This window comes from Pristis pectinata, chromosome 4 (assembly GCF_009764475.1).
Source record: "Pristis pectinata isolate sPriPec2 chromosome 4, sPriPec2.1.pri, whole genome shotgun sequence".
In the NCBI taxonomy this organism is placed as follows: Eukaryota; Metazoa; Chordata; class Chondrichthyes; order Rhinopristiformes; family Pristidae; genus Pristis; species Pristis pectinata.
The window spans coordinates 46643858-46662954 of record NC_067408.1 but is presented as its reverse complement, the minus strand read 5'-3'; the positions used below and the strand labels follow the sequence as shown (position 1 = coordinate 46662954).

Here is a 19097-nt window from a genome sequence, read left to right as displayed (position 1 = left end):
GTATCTAGCAGCAGCTCCCAATGATCAAGATGAAATATCTTTTACATTTGGTGTTTCTCTTGTTTAATCATTCTGCTTAATCATCTGCAGCAGACTAAGATTTAACAAGTAGGCAGTAAACAGTTGATGAGTAGATCTCATTCAATGCATTATACAAAAGTGGATAATGTATATGTGAATAATTGTGAAGGAATTGCATTTCCCTGATCTAACAAGTCATTGTCAATGACTAAATTATATCTTGGACAGTTTACTTAGACATAATGAAGGGTAATCTGAAGTACACAAAGAAGCACACTTGCCTGGAAGAAGTCTGCAATTGTGGGCACGTGACTGGCACACGTGCATTTTCGATGATCATCCACATCTTCACCCACCTAAAGAAAAGATTTAAAAGGTGAAAGCTCCACCAAAGCAATGGTTAAACTAAAATACGCAACTTCATATGCAACAGATTAAAGGGAATTTATCTCTCTGGCCACCCTCACATCAAATGCTTGTCCACATTGAATGGGAAGGAGAATGGTAAAATTAGCCCCCTCAGGAGGTTGGTGAAAGAGTAGGAGGGGTCACTGATGGACGAGGCTTGCTGGGTTTTTCAGAGGATGCTGAGAGAGGTGCAGCATGGAGCTTTAGGCTCAGTTAACAGGGAGTCATTCCTGGGATAACTGCAGGATAATGCAAGGGATGGTTTAGAAATTTCCCACAAACTCAAATCATCCCTGTAACTACTTTTTTTCCAAAAATTTCTGCTGTCATATGTTGTTAGGTAAAAATAAAGTATTTCAGTTGGAAAATGCACATAATTAAAGCAGCTGAAGTGTGCAATAAACCTATAAAAATTAATTTAAGGTTCTTTATAATTTGAAATAATGATTTGGTATTTTGCAGAGAAATGCCAATAGCTCTGCAGCTAACTGCCACCAATTCCCCGTATAAGAGCAAGTTCAGGATTTCCACATGTGCATGTGTGAATGAGGAAGCCCAACATCTGCAGCACAGCTGTTGGCCAGTGATTCTTTCTCCATGGACCAACAGCGGACTCCTCATGGAATCCAGTGTGTCAACATTTACAGTGGAACTTCTTCATAAACAACCAGTGATTGGACCTGACACATTTTATTGGAGGGCAACCAGGCTTTTTGGGTCCAAGGTAAGCAGTAGTATTCATAGATTTTTAAAATTGTTTTAATTTTAATGCTTTAAAGCCAACTAACTTTTCAATTATTTAATAATTTAAAATCTTTTAAAGAGCTGTGTGAAGTTTTTAAACAGTTGCTTCCCATCTTTTTGTGAGTAGGTCTTGTCTACCCACTTTCCATGTACCAACTTATTCTCTCTCACATGCTCATGATCTCATCTTCAATTCTTTTGCCAGTTAACCATCAGGTAATTTACAGTAACCCATTAACTTACCAGCACACTTTTGGGATGTGGGAGAAAACCTATACAGCAGCAGGGAGAACGTGCAAACTCCATACATACAGCACCAGGGGTTAGGATTGAACCCTGGAGCTATCAAGCAGCAGTGCTTACTGCTAAGTGTTGAACCATCCTAAATAAGCTGTAGTGGGCAGTAGTTTCTTTCAGCCAGGGGATTGCACAAGGCAAGTCTGAAGCCTTTTTGTAGGTCAGCAGTAACAGCAGGCTGCTCATCACTGACATGCTAGGAACTTACTGTTCATGATTTTTTAGGGCCAGATAGGTCATAAGCAATAATTATTACTTAAAAACTTGTTTGACTTAATGAAACTAAATGCAAGTTTTTCTGGAAACATCTGAAGTGGAAGTGATTTCCTTCAGTTCTACTGACAAAGGGTCCAAACAGCACTGTCTGGAAATTTACTCCGGCTCACTCCCTCAACTTTGGGATTTCCATACAAGCCTAAAAATCCTTGTTCCTATCAGTTTCAGCATGAATGCTTGCAGTCTTGTCCTTACTCAGTATAATCTGGGACATTAATTTTGGGTGATTTGCATCCATTAAAAACAGTGCAACTGAAATGAAAAATTACATACCCAGTTTATCAGGACATACTTGGGCAGGCCAGAACCAGAGTCCTTGATGCTGCAGAATCCATACATCACACTTTGATTGTCAAACTTTGTGGCGATTTCCTGCAGACCACCCGCTGAACAATGAGAAGGAAAAACATGTCAGAGACGTTAAGAGCACATAACAAATGCTGTTTATATCTGAAACTGCAAAAATACCATGGTCTTTCCACAGAAGTGGATCATCATTTGAAATAACATGGCCGACAAATAGGTCTTAGTCAATACACATTTGAGGGATTAGCCAGTCACTCCCCAAATTCCTTGCTTTATTGATGGGTTTGTCAGAATTAAACAAAGACCAGGAACTGTCTGCACAGCTCAATTCTCAGCTAAACAAAGATTCAGCAGGAAATGTGACATTTTAGCTGATGAAAGGCAGGAGAAAGCTGGGATCTGAGGCCCTACACCATCAGTTGCTTAAGTTTACCTGCTTCACTTCAGCAAGCTAGATTTCATAGTCATAATGTGTTTATGCAAGGCCAGTAAACAAATATCACCTGCCAGTGTGAAACACTGGTTGTTGGATCATTACTACATCACAGCAAGGGGATGACCCAGGTGAACAAGACATACTGATGGAAGGGCAAAGAAAGAATATGATAACATAAGAAACAGAAAGACTAGGCCATTCAGCCCATTGTGCCTACTCTGTCATGTGACTGGTCCTTTACCTCAGCGCCACTTTCCTGAATTAATTCCATATCCCTTGATTTCCTTAATATCTAAAAACATACTAATGGTGAACTTCGCCTCCATAGCCCTCAGCGACTAAGCCTCCACAGCCCTCTAGGGTGGGTGAATTAAAAGATTTACCACCCTCTGGGTGAAGAAATTTCTTCTCATCTTAGTCCCGAATGGCTGACCACTTATTTTGAGACTGTGACTAGACATCTCAGCCAGAGGAAACAAACCCTCATCGACCCCTAAAGAATGTTTATATTAATGAAATGATGATGAAACAAGACTTTTTTTTAAAAAAAAGATGCCTATATATCCTATAGTTTAAAATCTCTCTTTCCAGCATTAAGACATTATTTTTCCCCCATCATGGTTAGCACGACACTATTACAGCACCAGCGATCGGGGTTCGATTCCCGTCGCTGTCTGTAAGGAGTTTGTACGTTCTCGTGAGTCTGCGTGGGTTTCCTCCGGGTGCTCCGGTTTCCTCCCACATTGCAAAGACGTACGGGTAGGTTAATTTGGGTTTAAAATGGGTGGCGCGGAATCGTTGGGCCGGAAGAGCCTGTTACCACGCTGTAAATAAAATTTAAATTTAAAAATTTAAACATTCTACTATCATTATCCGTCACCCCTAAAGTTCATCTGATCTTTGTGAGAGAGATTTACCTCTTTGGTTGAGCTAACAAATACTCTATTTTGGATTAACTTTGTGCATTGGATTTTGCATTACACCTCATTCTTTCTCCTGCCAATTTCAATTCAGAGGTAAGAATAATACTGCCATGGATATGCTAATGAGGGTTGGCTTATCTTTTCTCAAATTTTTAAAAAGCTCTAATAAACTGAAATTGTTTTTTGATGTTAACACAAAAAAGAGGATCTTATTTCCAAGTTTCTGTTCATGTATGGAATGTGGACAATGCCGACAAAACCAACATATATTACCCATCCCTTATTGCCCTTGAGAAAGCTTTATCCTGAACCATAATAGCTCTCTAGTGAAGGTAAATGCTTGATGCTGTTGGGCAGGAAGTTCCCAGATTTAAACATCCAATAGGAGTGAAAAATGGATGATACATTTCCAATTCAAGGTGGTGTGTTACTTGGAGAACATTTGCCTGCTGCCTTTGTGCTTCTTGGTGATAAAGGTTGCAGATTTGGGAGTTACTGGAGTAGCGTTGGTGAGTAATTGCACTACATTTTGTAGATTGTCTACACTGCAACCACAGTCCACTGGCGGTGGAAAGAATGATTGATCAGTGGGGTTGGTGGGTGAGCAATCAAACATAGTGCTGAATCAAACATAGTGACTCTTTATCATTGTTGCAGCTGCACACGTCCAGGCAAGTGAAGAGTATTCAATCCTTGACTTGTGCCTTGTCGACAGTAGAAAATGTTAGGGTACTGAAGTTGAGGCAAGGGTGCAAGATACCCACATTCTGATCTGACCAGTTAACTTTCTGGATAATTGTGACTCCCAGTGCTTCGACAGTGCAGCTTGTGATAGTATTGCTATTGAATGTCAGTAGCAGTTGGTTTATAGTCTCCCTCACTGGTAATGTTCATTGCCTGGCACTTCACTGGAATGAGTGTCACTTGCCATTTATCAGGACGTACCTTAGTGTTGGCTAGGACTTGCTTCATGCAGGCAAAACAATGTCAGTGACCTTTTCCCTGTGCTTAATAACAAAGCCTTCCAGATTACACATCATTCTTCTTTTACTCTGCTGAATGTGCCAGCACCAAACAGTCTAAATAAAATTCAATTTTAATGGAGCTTCACTTACTCAGCTAGCTTGAGATCAAAGAGCTTGGTATTTCAGGCAGATAATTTATTCATACTAAAATGCACCTCCAGGCAACAATACCAAAAATATTAGATCGCACATTTAGCAATACAGTTTCAGACATCCACACGGCATAATGAGTTTGCAGTACAGCTTCAACCGACTAAGGGCACAGACAAATATTTAAAACATTTTTAAACAAACCGTTGAAGGCTATTTACATTTCAACCAGACACATAAAATAGCCTGTGGAGTGCCAATTAAAGTACAGATCAAAGGGAATTACTTTAAAGGCATCCAAGAGACACAGCAGCCTGATGCCATTTTTAAAATAACAACCATTGCCTTCTAAAGTGACATTAATCCAACAGAATAAATCCTCTCTACTTTGTCACATAAGACTGTTTTCTCACCATGGTACAGTTATTGAGGCTGGGGTGACAGCAGTAGGAGGCTGGTAGGAAGGAGAGGGACTGTGCTCGGAATAAAAACTGAAGTCAGTGTGAGTTGCTGTTTGACAGCTTGGACTTTCATAGCAGATGGTGTATGTCAGACTAGATTACACTACTGTAGAAATCGGTTCAGAATCACATAAATCACTGAGCCTGAAAGAAAATCTCAAAATGTTACTTTATTAATGTTACTTGTGTGCCAGGACAGCTTTCTCCTTTTAAAATTACCTTGTAATAGTAAATAGTAAAACATCTCCAGATGATTCAGAGAATGGAATTCAACATAAATTCATTGCCATGGTGCCGAAGAAGTGGGTATTTGAAAGCATGATTGAATTTTTGAGGGGGAAAACTTTGAAGCAGGCGTCCATGAAAAGTGAAGTGGCAGAGGAAGTTAGGAGAGAAACTCCAGTTTCCCTTGATGTCCAAGCTCAAAGCTGCTACCAATGGGGCAAGGATGGACAAGAGGCCACAGCTGGGGGATCAGATTCTCCTTTGTAGGGCTGGAAGAGATTTCAGAGACAGGGAGGATGAGGCCGATCTGAACAAGTGGGCGAGGGGTTTAGTCTGGAGTAAATGAATTGGAAGAGGGTCAATTTCACAGGGTTGGGAAATTGATCCACAAGGGCAACAACAATCATGGAAATGTTATAGAATATAGGGAAGCCTTTCGGCCCACCAAGAATGTGCTAGCTCTGTGCCACAGCAATCCAGTCATTCCCATTCTTCACCTCTTTCTCATCCCTCAAGCATGTAACCAATTTCTGAAAATGACAATTGAATTTACATTCACAGCACATTTATGCACTGAATCACAGTGCAAAAAAAGTGATTTCTCTCATGTTCACTGCTGCTTCTTTTGCTAGGGTTTCGCCCTTCTACCAATGGAAGCAGTTTCTCTTTATTTACTCAGTCTGGACCCTTGATGATTTTGATCACTTGTATCAAATATTGCTCACTCTTCTCTGCTCCAAGGAGAACAAGCTCAAACACACAACTGCAGTCTCTGATCCCAAGGAATATTCCACCAAAACTTTTCTGGACCCTCTCCAAGGCCTGGGGGTCCTTTCTTTATAACTGGACATAGTACTCAGCTTGTGGGTAAACCAGTGTTTTATAGATGTTTGGTGTAACTCCTTGGTTTAGTACACTTTATCTCTTTTACAAAGCTCCTGATCCCATAAATATTATTTTTTAAATATTACATTCTTGTCTTGGCCTGCCATTTTCAAAGATTTGTAAAGCAAATGATTCAGGTTGTATTTCGGTATATTTCTATGAGAAAAAAAAGACATGGCAACAAAAGCTAGAGCCCCTGTGTGATAAAAGAGATAAAGAGTAAGATGATGCAGAAAAAGGGCTATGAGATCAATGTCTGGATGACAATACATGAAAGAACCAGCTTAAATCAAGAAAAATCAGAGTTAAAGCGAAAAATGAGATGAGAGGAGCAAAGCATAAGGGGCTCCTGAAACAACCTATATCCAGTTCTTTCCATCTATCTGCACAAAACAAGATGCTGCTAAATTCATAACAAAAAAGGATGCAGAGAGCTACTGGATACAGCAAAACTTAATAGAAGGGAGGTACTGAAAATCTTGGCTGTACATTAAGTGGGTAAGTCACCAGGTCCAGATGGAATGCATCCTAGATTGCTCGGTGAAATAGAAGTGCAAACCTGCAAACTACTCTCCATTATCTTTCAATTCTATTTTGACATAAAGATGGTAGTAGGGGGCTGGAAAACTACAAATGTTCCAACATTGTTGAATCAAGAAAGTAAGGATAAACCGTGCAACTATCAGCACATCATTAACCTTGGTGGTGAAGAAGCAATAAGGAATGAAAATTGCAAAATGAAGCCTTCTTGGTGGAAAAACACAGAGGTAAGATGATATACAGGATACTATTCCAAAGGGGGCTGCAGGAGCAGAGAAGCCTAGGAGTAAATCTGCACAAATTTTTGATGATGGCAGCACAGGTTAACTAAAACACATGGGATCTTAGACATTATAGACAGAGGCTAGAATACAAAAGTTATGTTGAACCCTGTACAGAAATGATTTACTAGAATAGTTCAAGAGATGAGTGAACTCAAATAAATGGATAAAACATGGTTGTTCTCCTTATGCCAAAAAAATTGGAAGAAGTATTCAAAATCAAGACGGATTTAGCCGAAGTGAATAAAGAGGTACTATTCCCCTTGGTGTGAGGGATGGAAACCAAACAACATAGATTTAAGGTGACTAGCAAAAGAACCAAAGGAGAAATGAGGAAGACTCAATCACTAGTGAGTAATTATGATCTGGATTATGATGGCTCTATGGATGGCGGATGTTCAAAAGGAATTTGTTAAGCATTAGACATAAATTTACAGGATTACAGGGACAAAACAGGGGAGATGTGATGAATTGGACTCACAAAAACTCACCATGGTCTCAAATGGCTGAACGGCCTCCTTCTGTAATAATTCTACGGCTTTTACTTTACAAAAAGGCAGCTCAAGGATAAATAGGATGCAAAGATGATGAACAGTCAGCATCAATCTAAGAGCACAGCTGGGAAGGGGGGGGTGAAATTGATGGCAAGGAAAAAAAAATCATAGACATTCCCATAGACATCTCTCCTGCACACCCTAGAATCTTTGAATAAGTCATTTACCTGAAACATTAACCATTTCTTTCTAAACTCAAGAGAATACAAGGCCTAGTCTGCTTAATCTCTTAACATAGGTCAAATCCTAGATTCCAGGAATCAATCCAGTGAACCTTTACTGCACTTCAAAAGTATATCCTTCCTTAGGTAGGGAGGTCCAATCTGTGCACAATATTCCAGCTGCTCTCTCATCAGCACCCTCTGTAATGGGAGTAAAATTATACCCTAATCTTGTACTCAAATCCTCCTGTAAAATGGACAATGTACCATTTGCCTGCTGAACCTACTGTATATGGTAATTTTCAGTGATTCGTGTATAAGGACACTCAGGACTTGAATCAACAATGCATAGAAGGCTATAGACCAAATGCTGGTAAATAGGATTAGTATAGAAGGTCAGCATGCACATGATGGGCCAAAGGGCCTGTATGAGTCCATGACTCAAATGTGATAGGCAATGTAATCTTACTCATAAAACTAATTACTAGATCAACACATTGATCAACACATTGATCAAAAATGTCTTGTTATACTTCTAATGTTATTTAAATGTATTGAATAATCTGGAAATACAGGAGAATCAATTAATTGTTCATAAATTAATTATTTGATCTTTGTGTGAATTACACAATTAGCCCAACTAACTGTGAAATACTTACATATCTCAGTAGTAAACAATATAAAAACAGCAACCAAACATCAAGATGATTTTTTGTATGCGTGGGCTGCTAATAAATACAAAGAGGATCTGTCAGTGATATTGGGCATTAGGTTTTAGATTGCAGAATAACTGTTCATTATTCAAATTAGTGAATCTTGCAGTGAGAGATAGACTACTTATTTATATAGTTGGTGAGTCAGTATATGTGGAGTAAGCAAAATACAAAGGCAAAGTCATGTGATCTACTGCAGGTTATGGGTAAAAGTTGTAAATTCAGGATCAACTTGTATATAGGGAAATATAATGGAATATTTGCTCAAAGATGTAACAGGAATAGAGTTAGAAACTAAGAATATAATAAAGAATAGACACAAATTTAATAGTGAAGGTCATATTTGTCCAATTGTTGATTTCTTTAACATAGTAACAATCGTATTGCAGTGGATATAATGCATTAAGTGCAGTAAAATACATCCCTGATTGAGCACTACTGACCAAGAATGATTTACTAGACAACAAACTTCAAAAGGCCATTGATAAAGTCTACTCATGACTAGGCTGGAGTTGGGGGATGAGTGTAGATTGCATGCTGGCCACAAAAAAGAAAACTGAGATCAAAGATTAAAGCAGAAGTTTGGGAAATGCTGCTCCACTGAAATCAGATTTGGGTCCACAGTAACTCACTATTGACATAACATGAATTGGACTTGGAAGTTGGAAGCAGTATAACAAAATATGTGGGCGACAGAAATTAATGTTAATACAGAGGTGGCAAAACTAAAGCAAAAGTTAGCAAATTGGTAAATGTATGAGGCAAATATTGTATGCGTCTCCTCTTAGAAAATAAGAGCTTAAATAGAGATAAAGATTCACAAATCAGTACAAGTAATAATGCACATTAACAGTCATAAAAATGCAATCTAAGCACCGAGATTCATTGCTAGAGGAATAGAATTGAAAAACAAAGAAAGTTGCATTAAACCTATAAAGAACTTTAAAACAGGCAGAGTACTATACACAATTCTGACCTTAGTAATACAAAAAGATACAGACCAGAAAAATACAAGAATGGCTGAGGGATGGGGTGATGTCAGAGTTGTCAGCAATTACTGGGAATGGGTGGGAGTTGGGAGTAAGGCTCAAGTAGATAACCTAAAAGGGACAAACCTAAAGGTAGATTCAAATATTGAACGTCATCATCTGCTTAAGCTAGTTTCTTAAGTTTTGCTACAACTGGCTTCACAGATGTTGTGCAGGAGTGGTTTGTGATAATCATGGGCCACACATGTGCAAAACAATTTTTAAGAGAGTAATGTCCGAAGTTGTGTTGAACATCATTACACATATATCTCTATGCATCGTTGCACTGTCCACACAGAGAGCCTGGAAGCAATTCGGTAACCTCTGCCACCCCTACAGTAAGTACCAAATTACATAACATTTAGTAATCAGGTGTTGAATAAAGCAAAGTGCTTTGCAATAGGCATGTAACTTATGTGGAGCTACTCATGATAACCTGTGAAGCTCTATGAAAATACCCACCATATATGCTTCAGAAGAGTGATATAAATATCAGTCATGACCCTTCTTGCAGTTTATACTTGCAGCCAGGATGTTGTGTACATTATTATTTCAGCTAGTTTGTTAGATATACCACCTTTTGGATAAGACATTAAGTCAAAACCTCAATGAGTGTAAAAGGTTCCAAGACAGTATTGTATCTTCCAGTATCTGGGCCAACATTTATGCTTCTACTAAAGCTGAGTATCTTGACACATAACTTAATTGCTGTTTACAAATTGGCTGCACATTACAGCAGCATTTTTTGAGTCAGAGTTGTACAGCACAAAAATGGGTTCTCCAGCCCACCATGTCCATGCCCACCTTTCCCCCCATCTGCAGCAATCCCATTTGCCTGGACAAGATTCATATCCTTCTATACCTTGCCTATTTAAGTGCCTGTCTAAATGTTACTTAAACATAGTGATGGTATATGACTCTACCACTTCCTCTGGCAGCAAGTTCCAGATATCAGTGACTGTTTATTAAAACTTTCCCCTCAAATCTCCTTTAAAGCCTCTTCCTCTCACGTTAAACTTATGCCTTCGTTTTTGATACCCCCACCATGGGAAAAGAGATTCTGACCATCTACTCCATCTGTGCCTCTTATAATTTTATTTACATCTATCAGGTCACCCCCTCGGCCTCCTTTGCTCCAGGGAAAACAAACCAGTCTATCCAATCTCTCCCCACTACTAAAGTCCTCCAAACTAAAGACCCACCCTGGTGAATCTCCTCTGCACTCTCTCTAGCACAACCACTTCCTCCTATAGTGTGGGAACCAGAACTACTGCGCACAATACTCCAGTGCAGTCTCTATAGAACTTTACAAAGCATTTTGTAAAGTTGCAACATAACACCTCAACTTTTATATTTTGTGCCCCAACCTATGAAGGCAAACATGCCATATGCCTTCTTCACCACCCTAGCTACCTACCTTGGCACTTTAGGGAACCATGACCTGGAACCCCAAGGTCCCCCTGTTCATCAACATTCCTTAGTGCCCTACCATTTACTGTACATGTCCTATCCCTATTTGACTTCCCAAAACACATCACCACACACTTGTTGGGATTAAATTCCACCTGCCAATGCCCCACACAACTTTCTGATCCACATCCTGCTGTAGCCTTAGACAATCTTCCTCACTATCCACAACACTACCTCATATCACCTGCAAACTCATTAATCATACATCCTACATTCACATCCAAGTCGTTAATATACATATCACAAATAGTGAGGGTCCCAGCAGCAATCCCTGTGTTACACAACTGGTCAAGGACTTCCAATCAGAAAATCATCCTTCCACTACTGCCCTCTGCTTTTTATCATCAAGCCAATTTTAGTTCCAATTAGCCAGCTTGCCTCAGATCCCATGTACCATAACCTTTTGAACCAGCCTACCACGTGGGACCTTGTCAAATGCCTTACTAAAGAGCACATAGATATCTACCCTCCTGTCTTCATTAATCATCTGAGTTATCTCCTCAAAAAAAAATCAATCAAATTAGTGAGGCAAGATTTTCCCCATACAAAGCTATGCTGACTATGCTTGACTAACCCCTGACTTTCGATAAATTCTATTCCTCAAGATTTTCACCAACAATTTCTCTACCACTGACCAAAGACTCACCAGCCTGTAGTTACCTGTCTTATCCCTGCTGCTCTTCTTAAATAAAGGAACAACATTGACTATCCTCCAGTCTTTTGCCACCTCACCTGTGGTTAACGAAGATGTAATAATCTCCACCAGAGCCCCAGCTATCTTCTCTCTTACTTCCCACGGCAACCTGGGAGATATTTCATCCAGCCCCGGGGATTTATCAATCCTTATGCATCCCATGACATCTAACACCTCATCCTTCTTAATACTGACCTGCTCCAGATTATCCATGCACCCCTCCCTGAATTCACCATCTTGCAGGTCCTTCTTGTTGGTGAATACAGATGAAAAGTATTAACTTAGGACCCTGCCCACATCACCTGGCTCCTCACATAGGTTACTGCTTTACACACACACACACATATATATATACATACACACACACACATATATATATATATATATATACACACACACACATACACACACACACACACACATACACACACACACACATACACACACACACACATATATACACACACACACATATTATATATATACACACATACACACACACACACACACATTTGATGGCCTCTTTATGCCCTCTTAATTTCTTTCTTAAATCCAGAGCTGTAGGAAATGCCCAGTAAGCCAGGCCATACTAGTAGAGAGATAAAAACAACCAATATTACAGATGAATGACCTACATATGAGTACAGAAAGTGAATTACCAAGCTGTTGAAATTGATACTGAGTGTGGACGACTGCAATGTGCTCAGATGGAAGATGAGGTACTGTTACTCAAGCTCACTCCTCACAACAGTGCAGGAAGTATTTCGTTGCAATTTCCACCCCATTCTATTAGATTCCTCCACCAGACACATCTTCCTCCCTCCTTATTTACATATCAATCAGATAACTTTACCAATTACTTATCCTCAGAGTGATCCTGATCTCACCCTAACAATATTCCTCTTCCATTCCCTCCCTTCCATTCTCTGCAACTTCAAACTAACTCTTTCTCTTTCCAAGTTCTGATGAAAGATCTTCAGCCCAAAACATTAACTATTTCTCTTTCCACAGATGCTGCCTGACCTGCTGAGTGTATCCAACATTTTTATTTTTATTTCAGATTTGTAGTTGTTTGAGTTTCATTTACTATAGAAAAGTGACAATGGAAGAAAGATGCAAAGAGCAAAATATTTCTAAGCAAGCTTCATGAGAACTTTATCCATGTGTTTATAGCCCAATAAGAAAGGAAACATGACAAAAACAAACTGCTGTAAATATTAAGTAAATCAGGCAAATCTCTCTGGAGAGAGAAATTGAATTATGTTTCAGGTGGATGATCCTTTCATCAAAACTCCCCAGATACTGCTTGATCTGCTAAGTACTTCCATCAATTTTTGTTTTTACTTCAGATGTCCATCTTTTGCAGTTTTTGTTTTGCTTTTTAAGGGAAGGAGACATTGCTGGATTAGTTCTGAGATATGAGATGGTTTAAGGGAGCAGGTATCACTATGGGAAAATTGATTATATAATCATCAGGTTTTATTTGGGAATGGAAAATAACACAAAGCAATCAGAGGTAAAATACGTAGTTGGAAAAAGGGCAATTTCAATCCGCTGAAAATGGAAACAAAAATTGGTGACAAAATTGTAAGTGAATAATCAGCATCTTCAAAAGAATGATTTTGGAACATTGTAGATACTTGCCATTAGGGGTAAATATTGGACAACACCTCAGTGGATAATAAAAGAATAAGAATAGAAAGGGTTAAATGATAAACACAAGGTGAAGACCAGGCAAATACCAAAAAAGCAAAGGGGGATTAGTGAAAAAAAAGGCACAGAAAAAAATACAAGACTATCAATGGGCATGATGGTACAGCAAACAGAAGATCAGAGGCCAGACACGGGCACTAAATGAGTACTAATGGATTCAATTTTATGGTAATGGCAAGATGGTCCTGAGTAAAGAGAGGCTTCAGATACTTGAATGGATCCTTAAAGTAAAGGAATATTTTGTTAGGAGTGTGCAAATTAACAGTCATGATCTGGAATTCACTGTAGGGAATGGTGTTAAGTTATGTGTCAAGATACTCGGCTTTAGTAGAGGCATAAATGTTGGCCCAGATACTGGAACCAGAGCTTCCAAGAGGGGATTGCATATAGAGGCATAATAGAGGGACCAAAAGAAATGGACAGGCAACAGGGAATGAACCAGGGAATGGGAATAATTGGATGCTCTTACAAAGGGCTTGATGGGGCAAATGGTCTCCTTCTGTTTTGTGATAATTCTATTGTTCTGATTCAATCAAGTTAACATGACCAAACTTTCTCTAGATGGAAGACCCCAATTAATTTGCTGTGTTACCAAGCAATTAACCTTAATTTTATTAATATATGATAAATCCAGCAGCCTGATACGTCATTCATGGAATACTATTTTCAATGACATATGCAGGCAATAAACTGTACTCCATTTAATAATAAATTTATCATGTTGCAGATTCAAAATGATCAGCTTGAAAAACTGGGACTAAGTGAAAAGGTAATAAAGCCATTCTAATCATATCTGAGTCTTGCATCCAAGTTAGAAAAGTATCATTCTTAGGCAGCAGAGAAATCTTCAGCTAGGGAATTTACACACTGATGACTTAAAAGCAGACACCCACTCCCTTCCAATAATGGACAATTCAATGTCAATATGAAAAACAGCAATTACTGGCAGAATAAAAGGCACAAGAACAGGAAGCAAGTTAACAAAGAACAGAAAACTGGCCCATCTCATTAAAAACAGAGGCAGTAAAGATGAATTAAATGAAAAAATATGAAAACATCTTTCAAGTGTGAACCAGAAGTTCAAGTTCAACGAAAAATAGTTGACCTGAAATATTAAGTCTGTATCTCCTTCCACAAATGCTACAAGTGAGTGGAAAAGATTCCAAGACAGCATTGTATCTTCCAGTATCTCGGCCAACATTTATGCCTCTACTAAAGCCGAGCATCTTGACACATAACTTAATTGCTGTTTACAAATTGGCTGCACATTACAGCAGCATTTTTTGAGTCTGGCCCTAATAACCCCAAGAAATCTACATTCGTTCCATTCTGGTCTCTTCAGCGTCCCCTAATTTGCTCGATCCATCATTGCAATGCACCAAGCTCTGAGAACCCCACCGTACCCCAAATTTCTCCTGCCCTAATTTATCTTTATGCAACTTGACATCAACTTTTCTGATCAAAAATGCTTTAATGATTTTCCCAGGAACATTTAAAAGGGCTATATAAATGAAAATTAAATGTAAAAGAAGAAAAATTATTAATTTTATTTGTTACTGAAAATACAAGTGTCCTTCTGAATTAACCCAGAGTCTGTGGACGATCACTGCAAAAATAATTCAGAATAAAGTCACCCAGATGTAAACTGAGCTCATATCATGTCTGTCCGTAATTACCTTTTCTTTTCTCAGTTCATGCTGTGTATTTTCACTTTTTTCCTCATCTTTTACTATGAATCCCCTTATCTCTCTATCAAACATACACATCTTTATCTTCTAAGTTTCTGTCCCTAATTTTTACTTCTCCACTTTTTAAGCTCTAGATCTCTCTCTTCTGCACTGCCATTCATCTGCACTCCTCGCTTCAGTACTATCAAATTTCCTCTCAATTCTCTATTAAAAGAATGAACAGTTCAAGTCCTCTACCGAGCTTCACCGTTCTCAAATTTGCAAAAGTGGCCACAAACCTCATGACCTCACCTCTCAAGGCATTTATAGGACTCATCTAAGTTAGAAAATATTTTGCTGTGTGTAATTTTCTTGGTATAAAAGAGAAATGGTACCAGTGTCGAATCATTTAACATCTTGAAATATACCTCAGGCAACTTAACTTTCAGTGTAGAAGAGTTGATTGATTTTATTTTTAAATTAGATTGTTTATAATTATGAAACGGCTGGCATCACATTGTAGAGTTACAAATTGCAATGTGGAAATGGGTATTTTAAGACAACCACACTGTTGGTGTTTTTTTTTCATGTGAGCAGTAGTCTCAAAGTTTTTCTTTATTCCCATTTTATTTAACCATCCACTTAACTAATTCTTAAATACTGACATTGTCTCTGTTTTGCTCATTAACTCTGGTTATGGAATTTATAGCTAAGGTTTCTTCTGCTCTTAGGAAGCCTTGAACAAAGGTAACCAAGACAGAAAACTAAATTACTAATATCAAAATATTAGGATAGAAAATGTATTATGAAAAGTCTAAAAATAGAAATGAAGCATGTGGATTACATGCAGAGCCCCAACAAATCAGGGACAGAATGTTCTATTCCATCCACTTCCCAATCTTGACAACTGGGTGATGACAATTGGACTGTTTCAGAACATTGCCTTATTATCGCATTCTTCACTGACATAGTCTGCCGATAACACAGGGATAATGAGTCAATGGACTGTTCTCATCTTTACCTCCAATACCTTCACAGCAGAAGTCTTGCACAACCTTGCTCCACCTTGACAGGAAAAGAGATCTAACAGCTACTGACATTGCAAAACATTCCACTTGTCTCTTTAACTCAGTGAACAAAATTACATATCCCAAGAGGTTTTGATATTAAAAGGATGTTGTAAGGTTATGGACACTTATAATTAGCTATCTGCCAATGCATCACGTATTTGAACAGCAATTCAACAACTTGAAATTAAAGTCGTAGATTATTTAAAGGCTGTCATTGTCCATGTCTTCTGCAGATCAATGCCCAGAACCCATGGAGTGCAAATCCTTGAAAACTTCTGTACATTAGGCAGGCACACAATTCCTTACAAGAGTGTAATTAATTGCTTTACTGCAGAGTATACTGCAATTTTTACTTACAAATGATGGCAAGTCTGGATCAAATCCAGTTGGAAAGGGCTAATGTTAACAAGAAGCATAAATCTAGCCTGCATTAGTCACATACCTCCTGAATCGGCTAATTTCAGATTGTCAGTGTTATCTTCGTAAGTGTACAGGGCCCTGTGGAGAAAAAGAATTCAGACTAGTTAATCGGCTTTGCCACCTCGATATATTGAGCCCATTCAAATCAAAGATAATTATAAAATTTGATACAGTACATTATTAAATTTTATCATATATTAAGTCCATGTGCTCTTTGCAAATGTTCTAACTCACTTTGGCCCAAATTCCCCCAGGTCAGTTGTATTTCAATGATAAAGGCAGCGGAAATTGGTTAAGAATAAAATGTATTGCATGAAACTCAGAACTCAATGAAAGGATACTCTGATGCGCAACTGTTTCATATCAATGCTGGAATAAATCCAAATATAAGAAAGCATTGAATAAGAACTGGTCTATTAATGTTAGATTGTGCATAATGAATAACAGGAATTCAACAATAATGATTTTTTTTATTTTAAAGTCTTCATGAAATCAAACATCTCAAAATATTTCATGAAATAATCAGAACAAGAGATAGAAAGAAAAGACTTGCATTGTTGAATTCAGTAAATGATGAAGAGGCTTTCACCAAACGTTGGAAGGAGAGAAGTGGGAATGATCTTGGTTGTATCAAATTTGATCTTAAATACATCTTTGATCTAGGGCCATGCAGTCAATCAACATTAAGGTGTTTAAGGAATGAAGATTAAGAGATGGGTAATCTGAGTTTAATTTGTTTAATCTCCTGGAAGAACTTTCTATAAAGTCTCTTCCAAGATCATTAAGTGAAACTCCAGAATATCTATCCAATCTTACTTATGTTTGACTAATTACTTGCCAGCACATGACATTTCCATTGCATCAGCTGCTCAAGAGTTATTGTAGTCTATTGAGTATTGTATCATTTCAATCTGTGTTTATGCTTATCACCTTCAATCCTGTTCCTAACCAGCTAATTATTCAGTTTATTTTTAACATTTAATCAAAAAGCAGGAACAAACACTTGCAAGTCCATTTATGTACCCATTGTTCTGTGCAAGGGAAATAAACTCCTTTTATCCTTGTTGAGTTTGCTAATTCTGTATTTGTATCCTCTAATTCCACATTCAGAGTCCCAGTTATATAACCTGTTTGTGTTTACATTCTACAGTACTCTCAGAATTTTAAAGAACTGGATAATTTGAGGCCACTTAAGGCTACTTCTAATCTCTTTTTTTAAAAAAAACACCTTTCTCAGGTGTTGCAGCTGGTGCTCTGTATCAACATAATAGCTTCTTCCTGGCAACTTTAAAATAGGTGAGATATTACTGGGAGCTGAATTTGCATATGCAGTAAAAATGAAAAGAGGTCAAATTGTGGTTGAACTGGTAGGTGGAAGTTCAATCATGACCGTCTTCTGGAATATCCAAGAAAAATTTGATGACATCTCACTTCAACTTGATGTGTGGTAACCATATTCCCAGAACTTGAGTAACCTCGGCTAGAATCTTGACATCATTAGTGCAGTGTTGTGGAATGCCTTCCACAAGATCAGATCACAGAAAATCACATTGCTAATCATAAATCTTGCCCTTGTCAGAATGATTTCATTCTGATTAGCATTGCTTTCAGGTAGAACAAAAACAGAATGCCGGAAGAGCTCAGCAGGTCAAATAGTAAACAGATGCTGCCTGACCAGTTGAGTTCTTGCAACATTCTGTTTTTGTTCTAGATTTGAGCACCTGCAGCCTCTTTTGTCTTCTTGCTTTCAAGATAGATCCCTGATCAAGGCATAAAAAGGCAGTCAACTCTGCTGCTACTCAGCAGTGTTGGAGGTAACCATGGCAGGATAATTGAGGCATTCAAAAGCAGGTTATCAAGACAGAAGATATTCTCATCTATTAAAGAACAGAAGGTCATTCAACATGTCAGAACCATGCCAGCTCCCAGCAAAGCATTTCCACAAGTCCCATATCCCTATTATCTATTCTTTATCACATGCTTATCCCCCCTCTAATTATTTTGCCAATTACCTACACAAAGGGTTAATTTAAAACAGCCAATTAACCAACCAGTACATCTTTGAGATATGGGGAGAAACCAGAGCATTCAAGGGAAATACCAGAGCACACAGAGAATGTCCAAACTCTACACAGACAGCACTCGGGGTCAGGATCATACCTAGGATTCTGGAGCTGTGACGTTGTGCTAACTGCTGTGTCACCATGCAACCCACATGAAAAGCAGAAGAAATGCAATGAAAAATTCAATAAGAGACTTTATAAAATTAGTCGATACTGTCTTAAATGGAACATAGAACATTATAGCACAGTACAGGCCCTTTGGCCCATGACGTTGTGCTGACGTTTTATCCTGCTCTAAGATCTATCTACCCTTCCCTCCCACATAGCCCTCCATTTTTCTATCATTCATATGAGTCTCTTAAATATCCCTAACGAATCTGCCTCCACGGCCTCTGCTGGCACTGCGTTCCATGCACCCACCACTCTTGGTGTTAAAAAAAACTTACTCCTGACATCCCCCTTGTATCTTCCTCCAATCGTCTTAAAATTATGCCCCTTCATGTTAGCCATTTTTGCCCTGGGAAAAAGTCTCTGACTGTCCACTCGATCTCTGCCTCTTATCATCTTGTACACCTCTATCAAGTCATCTCTCATCCTCCTTCTCTCCAAAGAGAAAAGCCCTAACT

General features: G+C 38.5%; 1 protein-coding gene across 2 annotated transcripts in view; it reads right to left on the bottom strand.

Annotated features, from left to right (window-relative positions):
• Positions 1–19097, bottom strand: part of LOC127569479 (drebrin-like) — a 153801-nt gene that overhangs the window by 38158 nt on the left and 96546 nt on the right. For both annotated transcript variants that reach the window (XM_052014177.1, XM_052014176.1), the window contains exons 2-4: positions 16431–16486; positions 2020–2132; positions 303–377 (exon numbers count right to left, since the gene is read on the bottom strand). In XM_052014177.1, coding sequence (XP_051870137.1) covers positions 303–377; positions 2020–2132; positions 16431–16486 — 244 coding nt within the window. The remainder of the gene's footprint in view (positions 1–302; positions 378–2019; positions 2133–16430; positions 16487–19097) is intronic.